This window comes from Astatotilapia calliptera, chromosome 12, assembly GCF_964374335.1.
Source record: "Astatotilapia calliptera chromosome 12, fAstCal68.1, whole genome shotgun sequence".
Classification (NCBI taxonomy): Eukaryota; Metazoa; Chordata; class Actinopteri; order Cichliformes; family Cichlidae; genus Astatotilapia; species Astatotilapia calliptera.
In genome coordinates, this window is record NC_137433.1 from 36,764,462 (window position 1) to 36,775,679 (window position 11,218).

At 41.3% G+C, this 11,218-nt stretch overlaps 1 protein-coding gene across 1 annotated transcript; it reads left to right on the forward strand.

Moving 5' to 3' along the window:
* The first annotated feature begins 699 nt into the window (after positions 1-699).
* On the forward strand, positions 700-5,625 carry tmem175 (transmembrane protein 175). Its single transcript, XM_026186374.2, has 10 exons — positions 700-1,040; positions 1,470-1,508; positions 2,040-2,137; positions 2,237-2,288; positions 2,699-2,734; positions 2,826-2,909; positions 3,076-3,240; positions 3,423-3,501; positions 3,581-3,716; positions 4,806-5,625. Exons 1-10 carry the CDS (start codon positions 837-839, stop codon positions 5,476-5,478), a joined length of 1,566 nt encoding a protein of 521 aa, XP_026042159.1. The 5' UTR covers positions 700-836; the 3' UTR covers positions 5,479-5,625.
* The last annotated feature ends 5,593 nt before the right edge of the window (positions 5,626-11,218 follow it).

The window sequence follows — 11,218 nt, forward strand, 5'->3', positions numbered from 1 at the left end:
TACACACACGCGCACACTTAAAGAGTAAAAATTGGGCTGGGCTCGCATGAGCCAAGTGAGGAAACACTATAACAGGGAGCCGTCTGCACCGGGAGCCGGTCACAGACCGCAGCCTCCAGGCTGGGCACACAGCAGGAGGGAGGCAAAGGAGCCCCCCAGCCAGGCTGAGAGGACCCCAGAGACCCAGCAGCCACGGTCAATAACAGCCCCGGTGCAGAGAGCGCCCTCCGAGGAAACACTGGAGATATGACGCAATACAATATATATAGGGTAAAATGATAAAATAAATAAGAACAGGATACAATATAAATATAAATAGAATAAGAAGATTAAAAAACGAATAAGAATAAAATCAAACAAATATTAGGTAAATCCTAAATTAATAATAGAATAACAGGATAGAATAAATAAGCATAAAATAAATAAACGCTAAGTAAAAGCTAAATTAAAAAGGTGGGTCTTGAGCCTGTTCTTGAAAACATGTACGTTCTCTGCGGCCCTGAGCTCCTCCGGCAGGCTGTTCCACAGACGAGGACCATACCACTGAAACGCTGCCTCTCCGTGAGTATGTGTCCTGACTTTAGGGACAATCAAAAGGCCAGTACCACATCAGAAGGCAGCTTCTAACACAGTCAAATAAAACCACTGTGGACCACGCCAGATCAGAAACACAAAAATTACAAAGTTCTCACCCCGAGTGGCTCCTCTCGCTTTAACAGACGATCTCCGGTGAGAACAGGAAACCAGCCGGGCTGCTGCTTCCTGTTTCCCCGCCTTCAGTCAGCTGTCTGTCCGCTGTGTGTGGATGAGCAGCACTCCCCAGCAGCTCCTCCAGGATGGGGGAAAACGACGACAGCGACATCATAGAGCATCACGTCGAGGAGGAGATGGAGAAGAAAGGTGCGAGGAGCTACGCAGCTTCCTCCTCCTTCCTGGAGAGCGTCAGTCCGTCCGAGAGAGAGGGCCACAGCAGCACCCAGTCCTCCCACAGACTGCTGGCCTACAGCGATGCTCTCATCTCCATTATCGCCACTGTCATGGTAGGAAACACGCCGAGCTTTGCAACACAGTCACAACATTTAGGTGATACAGTATTTGCAACAGAAGAAGCAAAACCAAACAGCAAAAAGTCCCACGGAATAGAAAATTCACAGTGAAGCGCAGATACGCAAATATTCCAATTCATGGAGCTTCTTCTCTCAACTGTTGTTTTACTGTCATAGTCAGACCCATCACACTGAGACAGGAAGAGAAAAATATCTTATCTGCAAAATCTGTAACAGTGAAAACTCCAATTAATTTCAAAATAAATAAATAACACTTATAGAAAGATTTCTGCCTAATTCATTACTGCTAATTGGGTCTCCTGGCCCCAAACACGCTGATCTAAGAGTCTAACATATCTGTGTATGTGCAGCACTGTATGTTTGAGTTGATCTGTCTCCTGATACAGTTTCATTTATCCACAGATTTTACCTGTTGCTCACACCAAAGTGGAAAATAATGAGGTAACGTCGGACTTTTTAAAAACGTATTTCAAGTTTTAGCAAAGCCGTGATATCCTTGTTATTCAGCTGAGCTTTCTGATGCAGCTTCTGATTTTGCAGTAAATGTAATAACAAGTTAACGTATTGTTTGTATTTACACTCTGCAAACTGTAAATAAAATCGTCACCAGCAGGGGGCAGTGTTTCTCCTGTGGTTACACTGAAATGCTTTCAGATGTGTGACGCCTGTTTTTGTTTTTGACGGTGAATTTTAGCCCCACCCTTATTTTCTTCAGGAGGCTTTGACGGGACGCCATTGTAAATGTGTTTCTAATGATTTGTTGCTGGTTGAATAAAGGCTACACTGACTCATCGCACCATCTTTTGGTACAAAATGGTATTACACCAAATTGCAACCTGAACTGGATCATCTTCCAGGTTGCTTCTCCAACATTCTCTGATGATAACTTTAGTTACTTTTGGAAGTTTTAAACTATCTTAATTCACATTAAGGACCTATAACAGGAAAATGCTGTAAAATCTTGTATTGCAGGAATTGAGGGAGAGTCTTCAGGGTCTACTCACCACAAAGATCGGCGTTTACTTGATGACATTCCTCATTGTGACTGTTGCCTGGGCTGCTCATATCAGGTTAGTAGTAGTGGTAATAGTATTAGTACTAATAGTATCATAGTACTAGTTATTTCTAAGACGCCCGTTTTCATTCTTTCTCTCCTCGTTTATCTTCAGGTTGTTTCAAGTTGTTGTTCGTATCGATGACTGTCTCGCACTTCTGAACCTCGTAAGTATAAAAATTACTTAAAGTGTTTTCAAAACGATAATGTCATTTTTAAAATTTGTAATTTAAGCCTGCCTACAAGATAATCTCAGGTTTTGTTTATCTCATGAAAGGATGATAATGAATGCATACTGATGTCTGTTTTTTTTGATCAGGTGACATGCATCCTTATTTGTTTTTTATCCATGTCTGCATGTTGTTTGTCCCACGAAGCAGGGACAAGATGTTACTTGAGACTTACATGTGCATATACTCTTACTTAAATTCACCTTATGCTTACAGTTAGGCTGAGCAGAGACTATAGGCCTGTATAAATTGGCTTCAAATTTCATGGTGTTTTCTGTCAGCAGTCACATCATTTAGAGTATTTTGGTCATTTTTAGTCTGAACTTCTGCTTTTGCTTCTATTTCAGGCCTGCATGATGCTGATAACCTTCCTCCCCTACACAGTGAGTCTGAGTGTGTGAAACTGTTGACCCAGAATCAGTCACTGCTGAAAGAACGACGCTCTCATTCAGTGGTGTCATCTACACTTTGCAGTTTTCTTTAATGGCGACCTTTCCTGAGAACATCCTCGGGATTTTACTCTTCTGTGGTTGTGTGATGGTGATCGGCGTCATTCAGGTGAGAAACTTAAACGTTAGATTGTCATCCTTCGGTAAGTCTGCTGCTCTGTTCAGTTTCCTAACTTCATTGAACCATTTATCTGCCTTAAGGTGTTGGGCGGCTGAAGCCTGTGGTTGCAGGGCGGTTTGCGTACGTTGTAATCCCGTGTGTCTTGTTTCTGTAGTCGGTGATTGTGTTGTACGCCTTCAGCCGCCCCTTCCTCCTGAATGAGCAGATCCAGATCTCAGAGAACCAGACCTTCTACAAACACCACATCCTCAAAGTCATCATGAAGGTTCCCATCATGTGCTTCTTCGCCAGCATCTTCTCCTTCATCTTCTTCCAGCTGGTTGGTGCTGCTACATTTATTTCCTTCATATTTTAAAAATGGACAATATATAAATGTCTTATTTTATGATTATAGGTGATCTCCGCTCTCACATTTCTTTGTTGTTTGCCAGTGAATAAAGTAACAAATCCAAAGCTGGTCAGAAACACTCTCCCAGTATCACGTTTTCATTTCTTCCTCAGTCTTACGTTCTCTTGGCCATCGTCATCTTCCTGCCTTACATCTCCCAGTGTTTGAAGTGGTGTCGCAGCAAAGCCATCGGTAAGAGCCGGACCGTACGGGAACTGTAAATAAGTGCTGACCTCTGGCCTTTGTACCAATCAACCCTCGTCCATTTCAGGTCAGGTGGAGGAAACTCCAGACTCCATGTTGTTCTACACCTACCTGCCTAACGAACCCCTCAGCAAAGAACGAGTGGAGGCTTTCAGCGACGGAGTTTATGCCATCGTAGCAACGCTTCTCATCTTGGACATATGGTTCGTTTCAGCTTTATCGGCTGTGCAACTTTCAAATATCCTTTGGGAGGGGCCTGTTTTACTGTCAGAGGAATTGAGTCAGTTTTTTGGTCATTTGGATGATCTGAACATTTAAATAGTCCACTATGAAAATCTAAGGTTAAAAAAACTAATTTGGCATAAAAAAAAAAATGAAGGAAATGGTCGAAGAAAAGTATTTTTGACTTCAGTGTAAAGATCAGAGCCTGGTGACGTACCAAGAGTTGCTCATAATGATGAACTTCTTAGCACGATGATGTCCTTTAATAAATTCCCCCGAATGTTCGGACTAAATCCTGTCAAAGAAATGTTCAGAAGACGTCATGGCCCCTACATAAGGGGAAAAAGGAGGGTGGACAGTCGAAACAGTTGATGTAGACGGTGTGACGTCTGCAGTTTATCGAGCGTGTTGTGGCTGCGAAGCTGCACACACCTTTGATGAAGCCCCTCTTTGAAAGTTAGACTGACCAAAGTTTACAACATAGACACGTTTTAGTAAATATGAGCAATACCTAGATTTTTCTAACCAGTGTAAAAGATGGGCGTATTTACCGCGATGTCACCGATTGGTTTTTTAAGTCCCGCTTTGAAGCCTTGAAATGAGAGCTTCCAATGTTGATTGCAGAAAAACCAAGTGTGACAACGAGGGGAAGAAAATGTTTATGAATGTTGAGGCCATAAACTTCTATAGGAAGCCGAGTCATCCTGCAGCCACAGCTGTCACCATCTGGTGGTCGTCAGATAGAATGCACGATTAGGCACCTCTGCATTTGTGGCATCTCTTAAACTGTCTAAATTTGCACCAGTTTACAGTATTTTTATTCATAACTACAATTTTTTGTTGGATGTTAAGACTCAAAATCAGGAACTTTCCAATCGAGGTCACAAATCTCAGAGTTGGCATCTGTATCTTTAATACACTCACTAAAAATACTTCAAAAATCAGATTTGTATAAACTTCTCTGAGTAGCAGTGATTCTGTTACATTTTCTAGTGTGGGTTAAATGTAATACAAAGGTTATAATTGGAAAAACCTTCTAATGTTTAACTTCTCCGGTTCTTTCCTTCTAGCGAGGACAACGTCCCAGATCCCACAGTCGTGCAGAAGCAGTTTGGCGGCAGCCTGACAGCGGCTCTGCGGCTTTACGGCCCCGAGTACCTCGCCTACTTTGGTTCCTTCGCCACCGTCGGCCTTCTCTGGTTTGTCCATCACTCGCTTTTCCTCCATGTCACCAAGGCAACGCGCTTCATGGGCCTGCTGAACACCTTCTCGCTGGCGTTCGTCGGAGGTTTACCGTTAGCCTACCAGCTAACGCACGAGTTCCCGCCCAACTCTCACAATGAGCTGGAAGCCATTCAGATTAGCTGTGTGATCATTTTCTTCGCCGGTATTTTTCAGCTCGCCATTTGGGTGGTCGCTCTGTACAACGAACAGGAAACTCTGCACCCCTACGTGCGATACGGTGGACGTGAGCACGTGCTTATGCTAGCTAAGCTGGCTCTGTACCCCTGCATAGCTTTGGGGACGTTTTTCCTCACGTGCATTTTGAGTAAATTTAGTGCCCCGATTTTCCACCTGATGGAGATCACGGTGCCTTTTGCTTTTCTAGTGTTGAGGATTTTGGTGCGTCTTGGGTTAGCGCTGCTGCGGCTACTTTTCTGTCCTGACAGGTCCGATCGGAGGATCGTCATAGAGGAGGAAGCTGACGAAACAAGAGTGCCATTTAATGCTCTAGTTACATAGGGGACGTGGACAGGGAACTGATGCTAACTGACAGATCTGAGAGGCAACGTTGCTGAAGGGCTTGGTCTGTGAATGTGCTTATATTTGACCTCATGAGGAGCCTGCTGGGCTTCACACCGGCAACAAGATAGAAAGCATTTAGACCGGTTTAAATGTTGAGAGCATCGGTGTAAATGGGATTAGATATAAACCATGTGCACTGAAGGAGATTTATTAGGGAAATACTTAGTGGAGCAGAGCGGTGAAGAACAGAGCTGATACTGACGGCCAGAGCCTATTCGTTCATTATTTTCTTTACAGTAACATGAAGAGTACCAGTGCAGGTTTAATCAGCAGTTAATCAATGTGATTCAATCATTGTGTTTTAGTTTTATTACTTCATGTGCAGAGCACGGTCCGTCCAGCCGCTATCAGTTAACTGAGCCTTACAGAATAGCCTCTAATCACCCACCGAGGATTTTCTGAGCATGCTCAGACGCCCCCTGCAGGACATCCATGAGCTGACGGTGTGGCAGGAGAAGTCTTTCTGTCAAACTGGTCTCCTTTGTGACACGTTAGCAATCGGACGAGGCTTTAAGTCTTGAGTGTTGGCACTTTAAAAATACTTCTAATCAGGAGAGGCCATAACTTTTCAAATTGCACTATATTTCCATCACGTGTATGCTAGTGTCTAATAACCGCAGTAATGTGTGACTTTTTTAAATTTATGTCGCTATTGCATCGTCCACATCATGCACTCTGTATACGTTACCTTGACTACATGATTATTACGTCCCGATTTACAGAAAATATGTGAAAATCCAAGTTTTAAGGCGTCGCTGTAGCTTCCTGGGGTGTAACGAGGGTATTTGCAGAGGCCCGATTTTGCCCTGAGGCCATCGACTGTATGTCCGCCCGCCACCACCCAACCCACCCGGCTGTCCTGTCTCTAAAAAGCCCCCAAAAACTAAATAAGTTTTCCCTTCACATATATAGCAAGTTCAGGTGTCTTGTAAATGCAGTCTGTCATTTCTTGAAGTGTAAAAAAAGCTAAATTTGCACAATAATTAATAAGGCGATAAATATTTTAGCCATTACTCCAATATTTTAGATTTCTACATTTCAAAAAATAAGTTGGAGAAATCAAACATTAAATAAACATGTAAATGTAGAACATGTCAGATTATGCATGTTTGAGGCTTCTTTTGTTTTTGCATTAACACCAAGTTTTATGAAAAACTGAAGATTTGGCAGATAACATTAACTGACCTAAACAAGTCATTTTTTAAATGGGGAGGGTGGTAAACCTTTCTCCAGTAGGGGGCGCTGTTGTTATTGATGTACTGAAGCCACTTTAGTCCAGATGTATTGCTCCATGATGCTGATATTTGTTTGTTTTTTCATCTGACTCAAAGAAAACTATGATGCACTTTAATAGAAACCTTCCAGAGGATGCAGAAAAGTTTGTCTGTGTTTGCTTTGTTTGTCTGAGTCGTTCTGCTTCCATATCCCGGCTGCACTACAGTGCATCGTTTTAGTTTGCGGGTATTCGTAACTGATCATTCAGGCCTTGTACTTGTACAAGTTAAATGCAGGATATCTTTCCGTTGTCTGGCTTCACGAACCCCGACAGCCCCAATCAGGCCAAGCAGTCACACGAAGGTTGTTATCAAGCTGATAACATAGCTAATAGCATGATCACGTGGGCAGCAGTGACTGATTTTTATGTAGTGCACTACTAGAAAAATCTGAGGTGGTTAAACACAAAACAGACTGAAAGCACCGCGGCTGCTGAACCACCTTTGTAATACTAAAACCCAGGTTTACTCTCAAGTTACCTGGATAAGCCAAAATCCTGCTGTTGGTGTTGGTGGCTGTTATTGGTAGGAGCAGCAAAGTTGTTAAGTTTTGTCACTGTATAACTTTCCCATTTATCCTGATACTTCTCATGGTGAAAATAATGAACACAAAATGGCATTAACATCTTTATGTATTACAACCCAGTCACTTCTTTGCTTCCTTTAGAAGTTACATTTTTATTGTCTTTATCTGCTCGGTGGTGTGTTTAAAGCTCAGAGTCGATAGGAAACGTCTGAGCAGCTCTTTATGCTTACATGTGTGTTAGTAACGGCTCTACCAGTGCAAACTCCACAATTGTTCTTTCACTCTGTGCAAAATCTCTCTTTTCCTAACTGTCAGGCTTTGTTTTGTGAATAAATCTGAAGTTGATCCTTTAATGTAAAAGTGATTTGTCTTTTCATTATCAAAAACACGAATCGGAATAAAAACATTTTAAAGAAAAGTCTTTATTTACCTCCGTACATTAAACACCTTCACAATCTCTCTATTAAGATATCAGTGTGTTTATTTACCGTACTTTGTATTGCCCCTAATATTAAACAGCATTATTCCTCAGTAGATACACATTTTCCTTATCCATCTCATTAGAAAACATTTCTGCTCAAATCAAACCAAATGTACACAAAATGATAAATTAAAAACAACTGAAAGTCTGCATCGTCACCTGACAGCTACCTGTTCTCTTTTCTACCTTTGTGTGCAACGTGGTAGGAAAGTATAAATTAGTATGCACGTGTGTCGTGGAACTACAGCTGTAAATATGGAGTCTCAAGTGTCCCAGTGAAATAATATACATCTTAAGTATATCAATTAAAGATTGATTAGATAGCCACAGCTATAGCTCACCTGCTGCTCATTCGCTCCATACTTTCCAGATTACAACCTGAACTGTGCTGCTTAAAGAGAAAAAAGGTTAAACTGGTAGTGTGCAATAAACAGGCTCTGGAGAGAACGTGGGTAGGACTAAAAAGAAATATTAGATCGGTAGAAGAACAGCAAACACTCCAACACCCACTGGGAAATGAATCCACACCGTCAGACTGACCGATGGTGTTGGTTAATAATTATGATCATTATGGGAGCTGAATTTAAGAGACTGGAGGAATCAGTAATATAGCATTTAACAAAGTATATCTATTTTTAAATAAAAGGCACTTCTAAAGTTCGCTCATTATCCTTCCAGACAATACACAGAGTCATTACCTGGGACAGCAGCTAGTTTATATACACATTATTCCACTGGCACACTCCAGGCTCCATATAAATCCATTCTAACATAATTCTGAGTCAATTCCTGCTCCACTTTTGGTCAGATCTCTTTAGTGTTGACACGTCGGTCCAGACGTCTGCGTCCTTCGCTGCTTCTGTGAATGCTGAGGGGTGCGTAAAGAAAAGCGCGTAAAGCGGTAGTTAAAAGATTTACACAGTACGATACAGCTGGTCCCAAAAATTCAACCTGAACCGCTCGTTCACATCTTGGAATCTACGGTGAAAAAACGAACAGAACAAACCGGACGAATAAATTAAAATATCCTCGTTGACCAACGACTGAAGCGTGTGAACACAACACAGATCCAGATGTCAGCACTCCAACCCAATTCCAAACTCTCACCTTCCAGGTTTGAGTGTTTCGGGATGAGCAGGGAAAGTCGGGACAGGAGAGATCTGACTCCCATCTGACTCTTTGAGCTTTTTCACTAACAGAAGAAAATCAGTGTTGATCAAACAGTGCTTTGGTAAACGTCTCTGTGAAAGGATCTGGATACAAACAGAGAATCTCTTTGCAAACGTAGCGTCGTAACACGTGAAAAACATAAATACGAATCATCACATTTCCTCTGACATTAAAAGTATCCGATCCATACTCTAAAGAATCAAACTACAACTTGCATTTATAGCTAATAAAACCACCTCCCAGAGTTCTTTGTACACCTAAAGAAGTGTTTTATATACTGTACATACACTCCATCGTACAGTATATAGGCTCTACATTTAATCTCATGTTATCATTGATAACATTTTGTATTGCAATCTACATTCAAACTTAGAAAACATTGATTTGATGTGCAAAAACACCCTAAAGCATCCAAAAATGATCTGATGGAAACCTCCCCCTCAAACACCACCACCACCCCCACAGATCAACTAAAATCACTGGTTGAAGGAAACCGTTTCACATCTCGGGAAATGTGCTCATTTGTTTTCTTTCCAAGAGTCTGATGTGAAGATTCAGTCCTGTGTGAGCAGCGAGTCATTCCTCTAAAGCTCACAGATCAACACGCATCCTTCAAACTCTCTGTCACTGACTTGCTAATTAGCAACCCTGCAGAGTAAGGAGTAAGGATACAGAGACCAGAGGGCAGCTTTGCAGGCTGTTGCAGTTTTCCACCAACTTAAAGTTGTTCCCTGTGTAATCTAATCTGTACAGTGCGCGTTTTAGGATTTTTGTGAGGATGGAAATGACCTCACTGCCATGGACGAATATGTCTGTGGATCCAGATATCAGGGTGGGGATTAGGACTAATTTCTGGAATTTTCTTGAACATCACAATTTTTTCTGTTTCTTATATTAATTATTATGCATTTGTGTTGTTCGGGATATAAAATGTGCAATTTTGTCCAATCTCTAGAACGATAAAACATTATTTCAGTTACATCATGGATTCAAATCTGGACTGAGTCAGGCGCTGCGCCTCTGGTTACATTTTTAAAGTCAAATCCAAAACTGCTCAAGTGAAACGTCGAAATAGACAAACGACGAATAAACCAGTTGCTAGACTGACTCTAGATTCCAAATAGGCAGTGACTTCAATATAAACGTGCTTCCTCTTTCTTTTGGGAAAAAGTAAGCTATGCATTTAGCGTTGCCTTGCAGGTATTCTCATCTCCAAACGACCCATAACAAACCAGGAAAAACCCGGAACAAGGGAAATGAGTCGTAAAGGAGAGAAATTAGTACAATAACTTTTACACTTGCATACGAGTCTGTTTGAAACTGTTCCTGCCCACTCATGTGACGTTTATGTGGGATTTTTGGGGTTTCTCTGTATTATTGTAGAGTCTTTACCTTACAATATAAAGCGCCTTGAGGCGACTGCTGTTGTGATTTGGTGCTATATAATAGGTATAGTAATGACACTATAAAACTATGTTCTGCTGCTCCACATTTGTGACTTTTTAAAAACTTTTCCATTGATCTTTATAATATTTTCTATATTTTCTACTGTATTGCTGTGCTTATAGACAGAGAGGACAGTGCTACTGATCTTTTTATCAGCTCAAAGACAGAAAACCACTGACTACATTTCCCACAAACCACTATTCAACCTATTCCTTTAAATTATCTTTTTTTTTTTTTTTTTTACAGTCAAGCAAAGGGTCACCCAAACACCTCTACATTGCTACCTGTTAAAAATCTAATTTCTTCATGCTCAAAGCTACAAATGAGTTACATCTCTTTTTTTTTTTTGCATATCACTTCTCATAGCTTAAAAGTCTTTTTCTGCAGCAGGTCACATAAAGTAGTAATATATTATATGCATTGATTGCTAAATAGTTTCAGTAGATTTATGTACAACATTATTCGAGTGCTGAGTGTGCAGCTGATGCTGTTAACATGCCTACAGTCGTTTGACTATTATTGTGCGAGTTATTTTAGATTTAGTCAGAAACCTAAAAGCTGAATGTTGTGGAAGTGGAGACTAAGCATGGCTTCATTTAGCAGTATGTTTGACAACCCTGCTGCATCACTACTTCACCCACACCCAGGTCTGTTTGCTGTAACTCAGGTCCACGTGCTCAACACTTTGGGCCCAGTTTATGCTGGTAAAAGCTTCTTAAATCATTTTTAAAATCTAAATGTAGTGCAATATTTGCCGTCCACAGCGAATCTGCACGTCGA

Bases quoted from the DNA above. Each gene is read 5' to 3' on its own strand.
- tmem175 (XM_026186374.2), top strand. From the start codon at position 837: ATGGGGGAAAACGACGACAGCGACATCATAGAGCATCACGTCGAGGAG. The intron at 1,041-1,469 runs GTAGGAAACACG...ATTTATCCACAG, and splicing joins CCATTATCGCCACTGTCATG to ATTTTACCTGTTGCTCACAC. The intron at 2,910-3,075 runs GTGAGAAACTTA...TTGTTTCTGTAG, and splicing joins TGGTGATCGGCGTCATTCAG to TCGGTGATTGTGTTGTACGC.